The sequence below is a fragment of the Lolium rigidum genome, chromosome 1 (genome assembly GCF_022539505.1).
Source record: "Lolium rigidum isolate FL_2022 chromosome 1, APGP_CSIRO_Lrig_0.1, whole genome shotgun sequence".
NCBI lineage: Eukaryota > Viridiplantae > Streptophyta > Magnoliopsida > Poales > Poaceae > Lolium > Lolium rigidum.
Genome location: NC_061508.1, coordinates 76,462,767 through 76,483,003, shown reverse-complemented (window position 1 = coordinate 76,483,003; position 20,237 = coordinate 76,462,767). Strand labels below are relative to the sequence as shown.

General features: G+C 50.8%; 1 protein-coding gene and 1 long non-coding RNA gene across 2 annotated transcripts; one reads left to right on the top strand and one right to left on the bottom strand.

Moving 5' to 3' along the window:
• Positions 1-5,142: 5,142 nt before the first annotated feature.
• LOC124675990 lies at positions 5,143-11,292 on the bottom strand. Its single transcript, XR_006993481.1, has 4 exons — positions 11,244-11,292; positions 11,068-11,142; positions 9,884-9,954; positions 5,143-5,176 (listed from the first exon to the last, which is right to left on the bottom strand). It is a non-coding gene; the product is annotated as an uncharacterized LOC124675990 (long non-coding RNA).
• A 6,080-nt stretch (positions 11,293-17,372) lies between these two features.
• LOC124647664 lies at positions 17,373-19,946 on the top strand. Its single transcript, XM_047187574.1, has one exon. It carries the CDS (start codon positions 17,373-17,375, stop codon positions 19,944-19,946), a length of 2,574 nt encoding a protein of 857 aa, XP_047043530.1.
• Positions 19,947-20,237: the final 291 nt, after the last annotated feature.

The following is a 20,237-nucleotide window of genomic DNA, read 5'->3' as shown; positions in this document are numbered from 1 at the left end:
GGAAGAGTTTTGGGTTGAAGATTCCGAGGAAACATGGCGTTATAAACCATGGCAAGAGTATTCGTGCAGAATTCAAGGTATTCCCGAACCTGAGTAGCACGGTCCTGGAATCGTACAATTTGTCGGGTCCGGTCCGGGGAAGACCAAAAACTGGAGTTGTTCTGCAGAGCAAGTCGAATAAGAACCTCGGACCTTGCATCAACACGCTGATCCTCGGCAGTAGTATCCTAAAAAGAGCCTAACCATGTCAAAAGATACAATGAGGTTTGCAAAAGTACATACACATAGTAAAAGGAGAATACAAAAGATGAAACTTACCCGCCATATCCAAACTTGCGTCAGTCAGGTCAAGCATATAATTTTCTCGAGAGGTAGCTTGTAAAGCTTCAGCAACCGCAATTTCCTTTAGTTCTAGAGCTTCTTGAGCCTTCTGAAGAGCTATTTTCTCCCGGTCGGAAGATTTGCGAGACTGGTCCATAATGACAATAGCTTGTTTCTTCATTGACTGAAGTTGCTATCGAAGTTCATTCAACTCTTGCGAAAGGTCAACATTTGAAGAATCTTCAACGAAATCACCGATAGGAGTTTTTCTTGAGTGGGATGTAACAGGCGAAGCATCAAAGGGACCAGGTGTCGAGGTATAGTTATAAAAAACCAACTAGAAAGAAAAGAAAGTCTCAACATCAATCATTTGGCAAAGTGGAATTCCATTAAATCATCATGATATTTACATGTTGATTACAAAAGATGACTCCTAGTGAGCTGGCAACAAGCTGTCGCAAATCATAACTAAAGCGACATCATCAAAAGAGGAGAAAGGAAAAACATGGAGACAGGATGGTCTACTTGACCTCCGTCTTGGCAGTACTGGTGGAACCAGCAGGCTTCAGTGTGAAGAAAGAAAGGATCTTCTTCGAATGTGGCTTGACACCCTTCACTAGCGCCTTCCATTTATCCTTGTCTATCTTCCTGGAGTCTCCAGCTTTGGCCCAGTCGACGTATTGGCCACTGTTAGCAACTAGAGCAATGGTCCCTTCGACTCCAATCTTCAGATTTTCTTGTCGATAGGCCAGAGCAAGGTCTTCCTTGGGAAGGAAGCGCTTGATAAGTTCGGCGAAGATCTCCGGCTGTGTCTGTTTAGGGAAAAAATGAGGGAATAGGCACGTGAAGGCAGTCCTTGAATTAGAGATATTGGTGTGCGCCAGATCGCCTTGCAGCTCAAGGATTGAGAGAGCGTCGAGAAGGCGATCATCCTTAGCCTCTAGCAGCTTGAACCCTTCATCATTCCTTCCTGCTGTAGCAAAACATAGGTTTATCACCACACGCAAGACTAAATCAAGACAAGCTTCGGGATGATGAAAGAACTTACGGAGAAAGCGCCGATTTTGGGCCTCTAGCCGATCTATTATGGCCTCCTCGCGCGCAATCTGCTCAACAACATTGTTGCTTAACGCAGTCTCTGCTTTGGCGAGGCGCTGGCGAAGATCTTCGACAGAAGAAGCATCGGCTTCGGCTTTCTCGCGAGGCTCTTCGCTAAGTTTTAGCTTTGCCTCGAGAGCTTCAGCGCGTTCTTCGGCTTGTTGCAGCGAGACTGATTGAAAGTAAAAGGGTAAGGACTTTTTATCAAAGAATCAACGAAAGGGTCATATTGAAACAACGAGTTATCCAAAAATAAAGATTACCTTTCAAAATATCGGCTTCGTTGCGGAACCCAATAGACTGAGAGCCGAGGCGGATGAATTGATCCATCAGAGGCTGTTGAAAAAAGAGTGTCGCAAAAGAAACTTAGGAAAAAGACATTCGGGCAAAAAGGCATAAAACCCGAGAAAAAAAGAGGGAAAAAGAAGACATGGTGTTGCACAACAGAATATTGGAGAACCTTACATCATTCAGCAAAGGAGTCGAAGAATTCCCCAAGATAAGTGCCTGTATATCACCAGCCCCAGTCTTGGTTCTTTTTGGAGAAGGCGCTCGGGGGCTGGACGGTGGAGTCGACATTTCTACAATATGCTGAGGAGGAGGCGAAGACTCCGCGGTAATGCGTTGTTCTTCGGAAAGGACCATAGTGTTGGACGTGCTCGTCGGAGCAGTACCAAGAACTGCGGGTCTTTCTTTCTCCCCTCTTCAGAACTGCAAAGATATGAAGATAAGCACAACAAAGAAAAAAAAGAGTGGTGCATACGATAAAAGTAAAGGAAGCTTACGAGCTGACAGAGCCGGCGCCGTCATAAGGGTCGAAGGCATCTTCTTCTTCAGGCGAAGTTTCTTCGGTAGGTGACCCGGCGGGTTTCGAGGTGCCGGAATCTTCAAAGTCACCTCTCTTCCTCTTGTTCCTTGATGAAACGGCGGGAGGAGGAGAGGTAGAGCGGCCAGAAGCGGAAGGTTCTGAATCACTCCCTTTATCGGAGGAAGCCGCAGATTTGTTTGATGCGGCGACTTCACTCTCAATGTGAGCAGATTCTGGCGGGTCATCGTGGACAACGGCTCGCTCTTCTACCTCTCCGCCTTCGGGAAGGGGAGGAAGAGAAGTCAGGACTTGGTGGTTCTGCAGAGACAAGTTTATAGATAAATACGCAAAAAATAGAGCAGTCGAAAAAGGAAAGCACAACTCGAAGGAAATATCACTAACCTCGGGAAGGGGGTGGCTGCCGCTGTATGGTTTCACGCGGCAAGAGGTCGGAACCTCATCTTTCTTGCTTAGTGAAGAAAAGCGTCGAGTAAGCTTTTCCAAGTCCTTTACAGCAAGATCCTTGGAAATGGGATCGACGTCTTCCTTGCCAGCATACATCCAAAAGGGGTTTTACGAGCCTACAGAGGCTGCACCCTGATCCTAAGGAAGTATGCGGTAATCTGGATACCCGATAGTTCTTCACCGTTGGTGTTCTGGAGCTGGTAGATGTGCTTCATCAGAGCCTCGGTAGCTACTTTTTCTTCGACAGAAACTTCAACGTCCCAAGACCGGCATCTGATGATTTTTGCGGCACCATCAAAAGGAGCAATGCCATACTCCTGGTTGCCGACAGATTCATCTTTGATGTACAACCACCTCTTGCGCCATCCTTGGACGGAATCGAGGAATTTGACATCAAAGTAACCTACGTTGGGTTGGACGCAAATGCACACGCCGCCTAGACGACGCTGCGAGAGTTGTTGCGCCGGAGATAGAAAATACGCTTCCGCAGGCCCCAGTGGGGATGGGTCCCGAGGAAGCATTCGCAGAGGGTGATAAAAAGGGAGATATGGAGGATGGAGTTTGGGGTCAGCTGGTGCAGCTGAATCACATAAACAAACAGAAGTCCACGAAGAAATTCATGGACGGGGATGGAAAGACCGCGGATAAGATGGTCGATGAAGGTTACCTGATATCCGATTCGAGGCTTCGGAGCGCTCTCGTCGCCGAGGAAGATGAGGGAGTCCTCCTTCTTCAATAGGCCAAGTTTCTTGAGGCCCCTCTTGTCCTGGTTGGAGAGTTTAGATCTCTCACATCCGGAGATCTCCACATCCTCCATGGCAGCGTCGGTTCTTGGAGTACAGTGTTTGGTTAGCCTCGTGCGCGGAGGCGCGGAGGCGAAGAAGAGTGCTTGGCGGCGCGAGTGAGCAGAGTTTGAGGATGGCAATGGCGAAGGAGGAGAGAGAGGAGATTTGAACGGCGCAGCGAAGGGGAAAGAGTAAGGGGGAAGGTTATGATTTATAGGAAAGAATTGATTCGTCGCACCGTTAGATGGAAAGGAAATGGATTTCTCTGGAAAAATTCGGACCGCCATTGCCCCAAAGCAAGAAAAACACCTCAAACTCTGAACATTTGTAATGTCGAAGATTTTTGATAAAAAACCCACATCCTTGTTGCAAACAGAGAATCGATAAATGCGATCTCGGAGGAAGACGACATTGAAATCTTGGGGAATACAACCCAAACAGACTTGGAGCAGCATGACAACCATGGATGGATCCAGACGATGCTTTGAACGACCAAAGGATGCAACCAGGAAGAAATCATGACTATTATGTGCTCGAGTGGACGCAATAGGGCAACAAAACCGTTGCCAGATCTGCTTCTGTAGCCCAATCCCTGGTTTCAGATCTAATGAAGAAGGCATCAGAGTGACACGATCTTGCGGAGTCACCACAGGGATCTCAGCACCCACTAGAACCTGGTGACAAGGAAGAGAGATCACTGATCCAGCAGCAATAATCTCATCCATGGTCATGTAACGAGCATCAACTAACTGGCCATCAGAATGCAACAAATCCAGGCGCAAAGCTTGTGGGCGAAGGTAAAGGAAGCCCGAGTCCGAATCGGCCGAGAGCAGCCACTACTAGGGAAGGGCTTACCGCCGGCGACCTGGAATGTCTTACCGTCGGCGCCTTCGTATTCGTCGGCGATCACCTCGCCGGTGGTAATGCCTCATCGCCGGCGCCTTCCAATTCGCCGGTGGTAAGTGGCCTTTACCGCCGGCGTTTCACTCAATTCGCCGGGGGTAAGTCTTTTCACCGGCGCTTTGCCATCTCGCCAGGGGCATCTAGTTACCGCCGGCGTTTCCCGTTTCGCCGGCGTTAATATTAACAGGAGCTGCAGGTCTTTACCGCCGGCGCTTACCATTTCGCCAGCGGTAACATTAACAGGAGCATCAGGCTGTTACCGCCGGTGCCTACCCATTTCGCCAATGTAATATTAACAGAGCAAACAAATAAAAATTCAATGACAAGCCAATACCAGAATTCATAGCATATACACAGAATATACAGGCAAATACCAGAATGACAGCAAGATATACATCATTAGCAAGATACACATCATTAGAAAGTCCCGAAATGTCCATAACATGCATGCATGCATGCATCAATAACACAAGTGTCGACCATATGGTTCAAACATCACGACTCGAAGTAGCACATATTACACAAATACATACAAGTCCAGTCGACGACCTAGCTAAACAACAATGACATAGTAAACTATAGAGGCGGTGGCGGCAAGCATCATCACGATGAAAGGGGTCCTCCACATCTCCCTCCTCTGTCCCGCTCGAAAGTTGGCGTATCGAGCTTCCGCCTCCTCCAAAGTGGTGTACCCCTTGTAACCGTTGCCGCCGAAACGGTGGACCTGCCTCCTACAGTCTTCCCAGTCCTCGTAGACTCCGAGAACCCCGCCGTGGTAGACGACATAGTACGTCATCTATGCAAACACAGAAAAAAGAAATGAAAGTTGTTAGTACATTAGTAGAGAGAGATATAACATAGAGTAGTGCAAAGAAAAAGCATGGAAATTACTTAAGTAATTTTATGACTAACATTTGCAAAGGACAAAAGTGTTTGTGTCAAGTCGGCTTCGGCGGGAAGGGACGGATGCCCTCGAGCGTGTTGAATGTTCTGTCGTCACATCCATCTTCTAATCGGCCTTCTATCTCGGCCTTAGAAAGTGCGGGACCATAGTGGAACAAGCCACCATTACCGCGCACATCCCTCCGCAGTATTGTGCAAATGGTCCGCCGGATGGCACGGAACTCGGCTCTCACGTTTTCATCGGTGGTGTCCGACATGTTCACGAACATCCGCTGAAGACTGGATGGCAACAGGAGATCGTTCTGAGACCTTACAATCGACCTCATCTGTAGGATGGCAAACCAGGCCTCAATCCCATTGTCATGCGCCGATTGCTTGAGGCAGGGGAACTTGGTTATGTGGTTGCACACATAGCAACCTTTAACTTTCTTCTCATGCCTGATTTTGTCGATGCCAACCTCGGCTATGAAGCCGCTGAGGGCTTTATCAAGTGTAGACTTAAGGTCGGTGAAGTCCTTGTCCGGATCAAGCCCGGAGTCGAGATAACTGACATGGGAATGATACGGGTGAAAGAGGAGGAGGGTGCAGTACTTGAATCTGCGCAAAATGGAAATAAACCATCATACTCGATTAACTATGAAGGAAATTCATGAAAGAATGTAATAGAGGGTACTCTAGTAACCAAATACTTACTCGCGGAAATATGGTATGGCAAAGCATTTCTTATCCTTGTTTAACACCAAGAAATCCTTGATGTACTTCGCTAGAAACGCTTGTTCGTTCTGGACGACAGCTGGAGTCATGTAGAAGGGGTCCATGATAGCGATGTGCGCTGTGTTCTCCATGGCGATATCGTGCGCCATGCTGAGCGATACGAGGCGGACCAAGTTTCGGTCGAGCTGTTGCATGTTCAAGAGCCTGAAGATGTCTTCATATCGAATGAACATCAAGTCCGCAGGATATGTGGTGACAAAGCCATAGCCAGTGGGCACCTTGGCCGTCAAAACCGGGTACGAGGGATTTCTATCTCGAAGAAGTAGGTCCTCCTTCATTTGAACAGCATCATGCAAGCTCCTCATATCCGGCGTCACCTGCTGGACAATGTGTGCTGGCAGCATAGGCTTGCCTAGGTGATGCATTTTCCTCCACGGGGTCGGCAACTTGTCATTAACCACTTTCTTGCTTGCGGCAACATATCCGGACTTCTTCCGCTTCCTTCCCTTCTTCTTAGTTCAACTGGGAGTGGCGTTTTGTTTCATACCCTCCGTGGTCGCACCAAGGAGTGTCCTCGGGGTAATCCCAACTCGGGGTGGAGCGGTGAAGGCGGTAGTGTCTTCCTGCTCGGGCGTTTCTTGTGAAAGGAACAACTTCTTCTTTAGCATACGATCGCCGGGTGGCTTGTAAGGAGAAACCCGGTCGCCCTCCATCTCAGCGATGAACGTATCGATTGGAGCTTGATCGATGTCCAACGCGTTGCCGTGCTGACTGTCGGGCTGACTCGTCGGGCCGGCTATCGGGCTCAAAAGGACCACCAGCCGGTGGAGGACCGACCCGGCTTGGCTCTGGGCAGCCGTCGCATCCCGAGGAGTGACCATGCCATAGCTTGCCTCCGAACCCGAGGCGGTGTTCAGCCGAATTAGGGCTTTCAGCCATAGAAGGATGTGATTCTTGAGGTCCCCGAGAGTGAGCGGGGTTTCCGTTTCGGGGTTGATAAGGAGGATGGAGGTCTTGGCATCCCGGTAACGACCGGTTCACGCGAACCCGGCTCATGCTATCATCCATCCTGGAGCAGTGGAACGTCCGATTTTTTGGCAGGAGGACACTGCCGCTCGCTACATCCTTCAACTTGTTATCCATATTCGGTAGGAAGGTGCAAGGAGTCACGTCCTCCTGTGAAAACATGTGTAGGTCAGAGAGGGGCGATGACAAAGTAACTAATTTGTAGAGGCTTGAGAGGCTAAATTAATTACCGTGAGGGCGTCGAGCTCGGCTCGCGTCGAAGGACCGAGGCCGGCGTGCACGTGACCGAGGGGCTACCGGCGCCCCCATGGCCGGCGAATCCTCTCTAGCGCATACCAAGTTGGGTGTGCATTGAGCGTGTATAGTTGGAGGCCGGTTGTCGGAGTTGCCGGCGCCTAGGCCGATCACCGGCATCGGTCCCTTTGGCCACCTGGCGAAGTAATTCTTCATCGACTCTACAACATCGTGGATGATTTCATTGACCCCGCTGGCCACCGCGTCATCAACCTTGCTAGCAACCGCGGCACTGACGCGTTGCTCCATGGTTGTTTCCAAGTCGGCCACCTTTTTCAGAAGAGCCTCGTGCTCCCGGTCCTTCTGCGCCTGCCGCGACTCCGGTGCTTGCGGGCACGTCCAAGCCATAGTCGACAAGCTTGCGACCTCCTCCGGCGCCGGGGACACGGTGGGGCTTGTCCAACAGCGGCCGCGCCTTCACGGTGTTCAGATCCCTGATAAAAGGCGTGTCCCACGGGACTTTGCCCGTCGACGTCTGGGTCGAGGAGCCAGCTGATTCGGCGGCTGCTTGTTCATTCAACTGCCAGAAGTAACATGAACAATTTTAGAATGTAATGGACTTGGTGAGCAGTATCAAATTAATAAGATGGTAAATTGCTTACCACTGCATTCTCAAGTGCCTTCACCTTCGCGTCGGCGACCAACTCAACTCCCACCACCACATCAGGTTTCGTGACACGTTTCCCACCTATTTCTCTATGGTATCGGGACCCGAGATATGCCCCGAAGAGTGGGTCTTTGTACTTGGCAAAAGGGGGCTCGAGGCCGGCGTTTATGTAGGCCTCGGTCCTCCTTGTCCCATACCGGCTGCTTGCCTTCGAAGCCATGACAACCGAGATTGTGGTGACCGATGTTCTTATCCGCCGACTCCTTCCCCTGTGCCGATTGTTGTTTGGTGTACTCGAGCTGCTCGTTTTCCAAGAATTTATTATACCGATCCAGGCGTCATCCGCGGGAAGTGGCGCCGGATCTCTCGTCCAAGTCTCATTGTCACCAAGCATCCCCTCGAGCATGGTTTTATAACCGCTGAGGTTCTTGGTGAACTTAGAGAGGGCTCGTCTATTCACGATGTTATCCTTGGGATCCTCGTTCCTGTATTCCACAGGGAACTCATACCGTGCGTGCAACCGCGCAAGGAGTTGGGCCTGGAGATGCTGCTTCTTCTTGGTTCGGAGTTTCGTCTCTTTGACGTTGACGACGTCCCGAAGGATTGCTCCCAGTTGGAGGCCGTACCCCTTCGCCAGGTGCTTGGGCTCAGTAGGAAGACCGGTCTTGGCGTCCACCGCGGTGATTATTTCGCGAGTGGTGCCGACCCTGTTTGGGCGCCGCCGCTTCCGTTTCCTCTTGGCCTCGGTAGTAGTATCGGAGCTACCCCGGCAACGCCACCGTCGATGGTCTCGTCGGCAGCGGCCCTCTCGTCCTCACCATCGTTGTCCATCTCATCTTCCCCTCCTCCGAGGACTCGTCATCGCTGCCCGGAAGTTCCTCCGAACCGATCCGAGACCATGAGCCTGTAGTGCTCATCCAACTTCCGCTGAGAAGACCCGTCAACGTCTTCGTTGGTGCAGAAGACGACATCGCTAGCTAGAGAACAATAGCATCAAAAGCATAGTAAGTACTACTGTAAGTGTTTGAGCCAGAGAACAATCTCTACTGCCTTGAAAAGCCGCAACTTCAATTGGAGTTATACCAAACTGTAAGAGTAGAGGAAAGTATTGACTCGACAGCTTACTCATCATTAATATAAATATCAATTGTAGTTTTAAAGAATCTCTATGTCAATTGGATTCAAAATTTAAGACATTTCAACCGAGATAACTAAATGGAATTCACATAGAGTCAAATAAATATTATGTTAATTTACGTAGCAAATAACAAAAAACTTAGAACTTATGTTTATTCAATTGCATGTTTTTCTAAAGTAAAACATATGTCTGTTTGCCGACCAACTTCGGTAGATCAGGTTTTTAACTACTGGTGCCTATGGTAACAAATCTGCATGCAAGCATAGAGCGGTGCAGTAAATGATCTCTCGAAGAAATAAGCATAGAGCAGAGCATACACAAGACAAGCCACTATTTAAGACAATGTACAGTGATGACAAGCATTGTTTGGTACAGTGATGACAAGCCACTATTTTGCATGCACTCACACATTTATTTAAGACAATGTATTGACCTATTTTTAATTTGACCTAGCTATACTAAATTCATTAGTGCACTGCCAATCTAGAAGCAAGACAATGCCATGCGAAAATTCGGCATGACCTTTGCTAAAAATGGTCATGCCGGAGTGCCCGAAATTCGCCGGAACGGAAGTTAATCGACATACCGGTGAAACATGGACACTCAATGTGTACCTGCAGAGAGATTTCACAGCATAAAGATGCATAGGATACACTCAGCTCATTTCACAGCATTTATATGCCATTTCACAGCATATGCAAACAGGTCCAGTTCACAGCATTTGCAAACAGCTCATGCCATTTTACAGCATATCCAAATAGCATATGCACCCAGCTTATTTCACAGCTATGCCATTTCACATTCATCCTCATTCTAATTACCTTGAGCTTCTGGAGGAGTGAGCGGTGAAGACGAGGTCGGAGAGGCGGGTAGCTTGTTCCTGCGGCGGTTCCTGCAATTCAGAAAATTCAACACTTAGTCTCCACATATTCTTATTAAAACTGAATTGTGGGTACTGCATTTCAACACCAAATGGTAGGAACATAACCATGATAGATACATAATCAATTTAAAATGGGCAGAAACCAAACATGCCTGATTACTATTACGGCACATTCTGGCTCTAACAAGGTAATGTTGCTAACTGCTAACTACAGGCCTACTGCTAACTGCTAACTGTATATATAACACCTGCAGGTAATGTTGCTACAGGAAATTGATATGGTCGTTTTGATGCAACTTAGTGAAATGTATATAACCACCAGCATTTTTGTTTCTCAAATACCCTGACATCACATGATACATCACAACAAACTCTGAGTAACCAGTGCAAATTTCTTGCTCAATCAAATACCTTTTTGATCATGCATGAACACATACACATAATAACTGCTCGACACTATTATCCGATGTAAAAAAGAAAAGCTCCGATACTGAAACTAACTTTACCACTCTTATTCACATGTGTACTAAATTTCAATACTAACCCAATAGGCTACACAACAACTAAAATCAGGCTCCATGTGTCAATAAGGAGATTGTACAACCACAAGCATCATAAATAGTACCAAATGTTTGTTCGGGAGCAAGAAGCTATTTGAAATTGGTTATTCCTCAGGCTCAACACAATATGAACCATGGGCTGGGCATTCACAAAAACATTACGAGAATTTCAGTTCAACAAGGCTTTACTGGTCAACGAGGCCTATAATAATTATAAACACTGCAAGATGGGATTCTTAAGCCTAATGTGATCCAAGCACTTGCATCACCCCCCAACCAAGTGCCAACCTAAACAAGGAAAAGTGTGTGTTTCTAAGTGGACGTCTATTGACGCACACCAGGAATGCTGTTGAGTTCTAGTGTTCCAAGAGTTGACAAAAAATAAGTTGACTGCAAACCACATATGCAGTGAGCGATGCAGCCATACTAACAAGCATGATTTCAGACAACAACAACAGCGACTAAATCCACGATGCCATTTGATGGGTAAGCGGGCACTAACGGAATTCGGTGAATGAAAAGCAGCTCCAATCAAGGGTTCTCTGAGAGAAAGAGATCTTACACGGGCAATGACTACGCTTCCAGGCTGCGGGACGGCTCCGTGCGCCTTGCGGCCGACGACCTCCACCGTGGACCTCTGCTACCAAATCAAACCAACCGCATACAGTACACCATCAGAAGCAGCAGCGCGAGGAACGGGAGGAGCAACTCCAGAAACCCTAGCTAAGGCCGGCCTACCTGGTCGGAGGAGCCGGGAGTGGGGGGCAGGATTCGGCGGGCGACGGCAGCGACGGCGGCAGGGGAGAGGCGGATCGATGACGGCGGCAGATCGACGGCGGCGCTGCGCGCGGTGGGATTTGGGGATGACAGAGCTAGGGACGGGCCGGGTTTTTTTTTGGCTAAGTACTAGTGCAGGTACCCCCGGCGAATTGGTGAAAACGCCGGCGGTAAAGTTTCTGACGTTTACAGGTGGGCCCAAGTGCAGTTATCACCGACGAAATCGTCTAATTCGCCGGGGTATCTTTTTTTTCCTTCCCAGCGCTGGCGAGATAGCTTTAGTTCTGTAAACCATGCACATTAGTCAAAACACATTCATTAGCCCAGTGGTTCCACTCTTGTGCACAGCTGAAGCACCCAGGGTTCGAATCCCTGTGGGAGCAAAAAAAGCCCCCCTTTTTAAGTCCTTTTTTTATTGTTTCTAGTTATTTAGATAAATTGTGAAGTCCTTTTGGCAACATCCGATAAAATAAACCAATGAAGGATAAATTGCAAGACATAAATTTATGATTTTAATTCTTGAATGACTTCAAAGTCCTTTCGGTGATATCCGATAAAAAAACAAGACATAAATTTAGGATACACTTGAGAAGGACAAATGGTTGTTCGAGAGATAATTATTATAAATACACAAATGACTTCAAAGTCCCTTCCGCTTGGTCCTTGTGACCCCACCGGTATCGTCGCGACTCCTTGTGTACGGAGGAACACTTGACCTAGGTAGCGTCGTCCTTCTTCTTCTTAGTGTGTAGGTTCTATCGTCTTCAGCGGGTTCTTCCATCATTGGGTCTCCGACGAGGACGTCGAAGTCTTGCTCGTCGGCAACTCCATCCATTCCGACGAGGGCCCTTTTTTCCTCTCCTTACGACAACACGGCTGGGCCTTGACAGGTCAGTTATGAAGAAGCATTGCTCGACGTGCTTAGCCAATACCCAAGGCTCATTTTGCGCGGTGGGGTTCTTGGTCTTGGATTTGGGGGGCAGTCGCATGGTGGTGACATACGCATCTTCTTTTGTGACGTCCGTAGCCCATCTGACACGAAACATCGGTAGCTTCTCCCCGACGTAGTCGAGCTCCCAGATTTTCTCGATCCTTCCGTAGTACCTTTTCTTCTCTTCACCCGTGTAGATAGTCGCTTCTTTTGTCTCTCTCCTCTGTGGAGAATGAGTAACCGTTGATGTCGTATTTCTGATAAGTCATGAGGTTGGGGGCGGGCCCATAAGACAAGGCCAATATCATTTTGTCTACGTCGCTTGCCATTGGTGGGGGATTGGCATCAATCTGGTCTTTGAACCAGCTCGCGAAAGAGGAGTTGTGTGCTCTAAATACCTCTTCTTCCGTCATCGGCTTGTCAGCCCTGCTCTTGATCATGTTTATGTGCTGATCCACCCAAGGTTCTACCTCGTTCATGTGTTGTAGTGCTACTAGGTGGGCCCTGTTGAAGTCTGTTCTCCTATCATCTTGATCCGCGTCGAGTTCCCTCCCCGCGCGTTGTGGCCTACTCCCTCGAATCCGCCGAGGTGCTTGTTGGCGGGCAATCCAACCGGACATGGGTCGTCCTCGTTTAAATAATTCTTGCGAAAGAGATGCACTCCTCGGTGAGAAAGCCCTGGACGATGCTTCCATCCGGATGTGCCCTGTTACGAACGTATCCTTTGATGAAGCCGTTCATTCTTTCTAACGCCATCATGTTGTGAAGGAACGCGGGCCCGAGATCCTCGATATCGTCCACTATATGCACCAGCAGATGGACCATGATGTCAAAGAATGCGGGCGGGAAGTACATCTCCATCTCGCATAGGATGGTGACGATCTCTTCCCGCAGCCTCCCGAGTTTCTTGACGGTTATCGACTTTCGAGTGATGACGTCGAAGACGTTACACGAGTCGGTCGGCGTCGCACGAACGTGCGGTTCCATTATCCCTCGGATAGCAACCGGAAGTATCCGCGTCATCATGACATGACGGTCATGAGACTTCATCCCGCCGAAGATTTTTTTCGTCGGGTCCAGCCATCCGCGTATCAGCCCCGCGTAGCCTATGGGAAATTTGACTTCTAGGAGGCACTTGAAGAATTGTTCGAGCTCATCGGGATTTAGAGTGAAGCAGGAGGGGCGAGGAGTTTCGCGCTGCTTGGCCACCCTTTTGCGTTTGCGACCATCCGTCTCCTCCTCCTCAGTTTCCTGGTCAACCTGCGCGAAATGAAGCTCTTTTCTGATATCAAGGGCCATCAGGTCGTGTATTTCTTTCGACCCGTCTTTGGTCCTCTTCGGCATGTTGAGCACAGTGCCAAGCAAGCTCTCGCACATGTTCTTCGTGATATGCATGACATCAAGGCTATGAGGCGTACCGAGGATCTTCCAGTACGGCAAGTCCCAAAACATGGACCTCCTTTTCCATACCCCCAAGAGCGGACCGGCTTTCTTTTTCTTTCTCTTGTCTCCTTTCTTCCGCTTCTGGATCTTTATCTTACCTGCCGGAGGGCAGTCTTTCCAGTTTTTCAACAGAGTATCTATCTCTTCGCCGCTTCGCCTAGGTGGAGGTCCCTCGACCTCATCCTTCCCATTGAACAGGTCTCCACGCTTCCTCCACGGGTCATTCTTGGGAAGCCACATTCGATGCCTCATGTAGACGGTTTTTGAAGACCCGGGATCCTTACCCAGCTGTAAAAACAGCGTCTTTTCCATGCACCTCAGACATGCCTTGTGTCCGTGGCACACCTGGCACGCGATATATCCGTATCCAAGATAGTCCTGCACCGTCGTCAACAGTGCGGCTTTCACACGGAAAGTTTCTTCTCCGTAGGCGTCCCAAGTTTTATCCCTTCCTCCCACAGAGTGACTAGCTCCTCCTTCAATAGCTCCAGATACAGGTTGATATCGCTCCTTGGCTGCGTCGGCCCTTGGATTAGCATACTCATGTGTATGTACTTCTTCTTCAGGCATAGCCATGGAGGGAGGTTGTACATCCATACAAACACGGGCCAGTGTCTGTGCTTGCTCGCTTTGGTTCCCAAACGGATTGAGTCCGTCGGTGCTCACACCCAACCTGATGTTCCTTGGTTCTTTCCCGAATTCTTCGTAATACTCATCGTCTAATGTTTTCCACTGGCTTGCATCCGAAGGGTGTGTTAGCACTGGGTTTTCAACCCGTTCTATATCACGCATCACCGCCTCCTTTCTTTCCGCGTGCCAGCGCATGAGCTTTGCTTCCTTGGGGTCCACGAAGTACCGCTGCAGACGGGGCGTGAGCGGGAAGTACCACACAACTTTTCGAGGAGATTTTCTTGTCCCTCTCTTGTATCGAGATTCACCACAATGTGGGCATGTATCGAGATTGGCATGCTCGTTCCGATATATTACGCGATCACCGATGCATGCGTGGTATTTCTGGTGCGGTAAATCGAGAGGGCACACGATTTTCTTGGCCTCCTGTAGGCTACCGGCACATGTGTTATCTTTAGGAAACTGGATCTTCAAGTATCCGAAGAGTTCGTCCACGCTTGTGTCCGTCCATTTGTGCTTTGCCTTCATCTCCATAATATCGAGAGCGTATCTCAGACGGGTCTCCTCCGTCCCACGAGCTGCATCGTACAACGGAGTTCTCGAGTCTACCTCGAGTTGATCCAGCTTAGCCTTCCGTCTACCAACTTTTTTGGGGTCGGTTGATGTGTTGCTGAGAAGAAGTTCTTGAACATGATGGTCCTGCACGGCAGGGGTTAGCGGGGTAATATTTCTACTCATGACCTCGTCGGCCGCATGTTCTTCCCGGCCTTTTTGATCACCATCAACGTGTGCGCCATCCTCTTCAACCTCGTCTCCATTGCCGTATGGGGCATCCTCTTCCTCACCTTCGTTATCATCATCTCCACCATCATCATCTCCATCATCATCACCTTCGATATCATCATCTCCATCATCACTCATCCACTGAGTATGCCCCTCCATGAAACTATACCTGAGCAAGTGCTCATTCACTATGCCTGAAAAGGGGTCGAACAACGACCCTAGCTTGCAGCTTCGACAAGGACACATTATATCCTTTCGATTTTTTTCATACATGTCGGCCGTCGCGCGTTCCACGTATCTATCAACGGCGCTTTCCCTCATCTTGATGACCATCGTCGCCTACAAGACAAGATAATTGATTACAACCGCCGCCTCGGTTTTCACGAAAAAATTCGGCATGACCTTTGCTAAATATTGTCATGCTGGATTTCCAAAAATTCGCCGGAACGGAAGTTAATCAACATTCCGGCAAAACATTGGCAACTCAATGTTCCTGCACACGTCAACAAATGCAAAACAATGCATTTACATATATGGAACCGCGCCTTTTTGCGATCACTAGTGACATAACCGTGACTTTTCACCAACTCATGAACATTCCACTCATTAGTTATATACCAATTAGTTGACGCGACGTCCAAAAGCACCGGAGAGACGCCACACGTTGACTTTATGCTCGAGAGATCTAGAGATCTAGAAATAGGAGAGATCTAGCTTGATCTAGTGGAAAATTGGTGGGATCTAGATCTAGATCATGCAAATCATGCTAGAGGGGCTAGGTAGTGCATGATTTGCTCAAATACATCATATTTTGTTGGTTGAAATAGCTAAAATAGGTGGGGGGGAATGAGCTAACTAGTGCTTGGGTTGATTTGCCATCACATATGAGTGTGTGTGGGTGGTAGTAGGTGGCTGGTCGTCTTAATGGCCAGCCCCAGGTTACCGCCGGCGCTTACATATAAAAATGCCAGCGGTACAGGCCGTTACCGCCGGCATCTACGGGCCCGAAACGCCGGTGGTAAGTGAAGCTGCGTGGCCCACCCTCTGGCGCGGCGGTAGGGCCCATTACCCCCGGCGTCGACAGCACACGTCGCCGGCGGTAGAGCCCATTACCCCCGGCGCCTTCGGGGCCAATTCGCCGGCGGTAACTGAAGGCTGCGTGGCCCACCCTGGCGCGGCGGCAGGGCCCATTACCCCCGGCGTCAACAGCCCACGTCGCCGGCGGTGGAGCCCATTACCCCCGGCGCCTTCGGGGCAAATTCGCCGGCGGTAACGCCAGGCCCAGTTGTGATACCGCGGCCCATTGTATCGCCGGCGCCCGCGTGCCCATTTCGCCGGCGGTATTGGAGGCACCCCCAGCGCCACCCTACCTCCTGCGCCGGCGGTGGTGTTAGGCCCCCCTGGAAGCTATTACCGCTGGCATCTTCAACTCGTATTTGCCGGCGGTAAGGAGTGCGGCTATAAGCTATTCCCTAGTAGTGGACGTTGAGAGAGGAGAGAGTAGAATTTTACCTGCCACCTAGATGGCGCATCCTCCGACGTCATGGGGAGGCCGAAGGCAGGGAATGCCGCCGAGGGAAGGAGGGGAACGGCCGCCTCAACGGCGGTCGCCGCCGACGGAGATCTCAGATCTCAGATCGCCCATCCCTCCTGTGTGTGTTCTTTATGCTCGTCCTGTCCACACTCATTTGCCAGGACAAGGCTAATGAGTATTGACTATTCCCCATTAGCTATACATGTAAATATATTTTTTGGAATTTTCTGAAATTTAAAAATACGATTTAAAACATATGTTAATTTTTCTATTGGCTCACCTAGTCACATGGGTGATTTCCTATTGGCAGTCATATTAAGTTCAGCAGCCAGCCAACCATTGGGTGCACAAAATTACTATTCTTAAAGGCAGACTCCAAAAACAACAACATACACAATCCGTCTAGTTGGCTTATCTGTTTGCCTCAGTATTAGAAGTTTAGAACGTGGCTAGAGAGATGCTCTAAACCTAAACAATATGTTTCCCTCAAGGGGGAAGCTGCCTCTTCTCATGCCAAATATACCGTGCCTATTATTACACATCATCCTTTGGAGATAATAAAGACGTGTTGACGTAGTGTTGTAGCTCAAAGGGTTTAACCGACCGCACCGGTTATATATGCAGCACCACGAGCATGGCTCATCATCCATCGACACCTCTCTTCTTCCTCCATACTAGCTTGCAGTCAAGCTTGCACAAGAGGAAACAGCGAAAAATCCTAAACTGATCCTAACTAGGAAATAAAGTAGCGGCGCCGTCCATCGAGAAGATGGAGGGCAGCAGCGGAGTGGTGGTGCCGGCGCCGGTGGCGCCACCACACTCGTGGGAGTACCACCTGCGGAAGTACCTCGCGCTGCTGGCCACGCTGGTGGCAACGTCTACGTACGCGGCGGGGCTGAGCCCGCCGGGTGGAGTCTGGCAGGAGAACAACCCGGGGGAGCAGGCCGGGGTCCCAATTCTGTACCACTCTCCCCGGTACCTCGCCTTCTTCTACTTCAACGCGACAGCCTTCGCGGCGTCGCTTGTCGTCAACCTACTCCTCCTCGTCCTGAACGAGAGCCGGACGGCGTGGCTCTCCGTGCTCCGGCTCGTCATGGTGCTGGACCTGCTCGCCCTCATGGGGGCCTTCGCCACCGGGAGCTGCGAGGACCTGCCGACCACCGTGTACGTCTCCACGCTGGTTATCGCTCTCGCCGTCTACGTCGGCATCAAAATCCTCCTAGATTGGCACGATAAGGAGGCCCCCGACGACCCGCTCGAGTTCAACGAGCATCGCAAGGAGCTGCTCGTGCTGGCGACGTTCGCCACGGGCCTCTCCTTCGCCGCCGGCCTGAGCCCGCCCGGCGGCTTCCGCGACGACGCCGAGGGCGACCATGACGCCGGAGATCCGATCCTTAAGGCCCAACACTCCCAGCGCCTGATGGCCTTCTTCTACTGCAACACCACGGCGTTCGTGGCGTCGCTGCTCGTCATCGTGCTGCTGCTGGGCCGCAGGATGCAGAAGTACTACGGCAAGATTCAGCTGTACGGGTTCATCCTCGTCGTGCTGCTCGGCCTCCTGGGCGCCTACGCCGCCGGGAGCTCTAGGAAGACGGACACGACGGTCTACGTGGTCGTTCTTGTCGCGGCTGTCCCAGTGTACATCCTCGTCGTGATGGTGATAAGGGTTATGATGCCTGTCTCGGAACCTCCCAAGAATAGCGACTCCGATGAGGTACGACTCAAGAGCATCTCCGAAAGCCCTTCGCCGGCGCGCGAGTCGCCAACAGTAGGCCCAATCTCTGAGTCGCCAGCAGTAGATGAGGTGAGCGAAGGCATCGGGAAGGCCCAATCTCTGATGCTGCTGCTCGCCACACTCGCCGCCACCATCACTTACCAAGCTGGCATGGACCCGCCCGGCGGCGTCTGGCCGAGTGACGCTCTGGAGACGGAGCCACCCCACAAGGCCGGCGACCCGATCCTCCTGTCGACGCACGCGGCGCGCTACAAGGTGTTCTTCTACTGCAACTCCACCGCGTTCGTGGCGTCCTTGGTGGTCATCCTCATGGTCCAGAACAAGGGCCTGATGAGAGGGCACGCGCTGGAGGTGGCCATGATACTGGACCTGTTCGGCCTCATCGGCGCGTACGCCGCTGGGAGCTGCCGCGACGTGAGCACCTCCATCTACGTCATGGCCCTGGCGGGCGGCGTCCTGGTCTACGTCGTGATCCACGTCGTCTTCTTCACGCTGGACCACGAGAAGCTCAGCGACGAGGAGAAGAGGAGGATCCACAAGCGGCGCAAGCGGCTACTGCTCCTCTCAATCCTGGTGGCCACCATCACCTACCAGGCCGGCCTCACCCCGCCGGGCGGCTTCTGGACGCAGGACGGCAAGACCCCAGATGGTCACGACTACAGCGCGGGGTCCGCGATCCTCGGAGACGTCAGCGGCGAGTACCGGAGGAGGTATTTGGCCTACTTCTACTGCAACTCGACGAGCTTCATGGCGTCCATGGCGCTCATCCTCATGCTAGTGAACCCGAACCTGTACCGGCCGGGCATACGGTCCTACGCGCTCTACGTGTGCATGGTCGTCGCAGTGTTCGGCCTGATGGGCGCCTACGCCGCCGGGAGCGCACGGCAGCTGCGGACGTCCATCTACGTCTTCGTTCTCGTCGGTGCAGTGGTGGCCTTCATCCTCATCCAGCTGCTAATGTTCTTCAAATTGCACCAAATTTGCGGCCCCGCCAAATCGAAGAGGTCATTTCCCCCGCTACAGCTACAATCGCCCAAGCCCAAGCCCAGCCCGGAGGAGAGCTCCAATTCGAGCCGCCGGAAGTACCTGATGCTGCTGGCGATCCTGGCGGCGAGCGTCACCTACCAGGCCGGCCTCAAACCGCCGGGCGGCATGTTCGAGGACGGGGATGCCGCGGGGAACCCGGTGCTGCGGGTGAGCGACCTGGTCCGGTACCGGGTCTTCTTCTACTGCAACTCTGGCTCGTTCGCGGCGTCGGTGGTCGTCATCGTCCTGCTGCTGCAGGAGTTTCTGCACGGCCAAGCGTACGGCCTGTTAATCCACGCCATGAACACGGCGATCGTGCTGGACGTGCTGGGACTCCTGGGCGCGTACGCCGCCGGGAGCAGCCGGGAGTGGGACACGTCCGGGTACGTCATCGCGCTGACCGCCGCCGTGCTCGCCTTCCTCGCGGTGCACCTCGTGATCTTCCTGAGCGGCCGGAGTGGCAAAGGGAAAGTGAGCAGTGTGCAGCTGCAGCCTGAGCCGAAAGTATTAAGGAGGTGTGCCTCATCCCCGGCCGTGCTGAAGCTCAGTGTGCAACTGGTCTCCATTTCTTGTGTAGCTTAGCGCAGCACTGCTTATTTAAAAAATGTCCTTCACGTGGTTATTGGGAACAAGTTAGTTAAAGTTGAACTTTGTAAATTGTGATCAAATATGTAAGAAAAAATATACAAGAAATGATTTATGCTTGGTTTTATTTTTGCATCCCAACAGATTCAAGGCAGAGCATGAGAGAGATGATTGTTATGCACTCTTTAGCGTAATAAGAAAAGAAGGCTAGATGCAGCGGCTCTGTCTCAAAGGGGTGCTCTTGATAGATTTATTGTGAGGGATTCTCAAGTTAACTCTAAAAGTCAA

Bases quoted from the DNA above. Each gene is read 5' to 3' on its own strand.
- LOC124647664 (XM_047187574.1), top strand. From the start codon at position 17,373: ATGGAGGGCAGCAGCGGAGTGGTGGTGCCGGCGCCGGTGGCGCCACCA.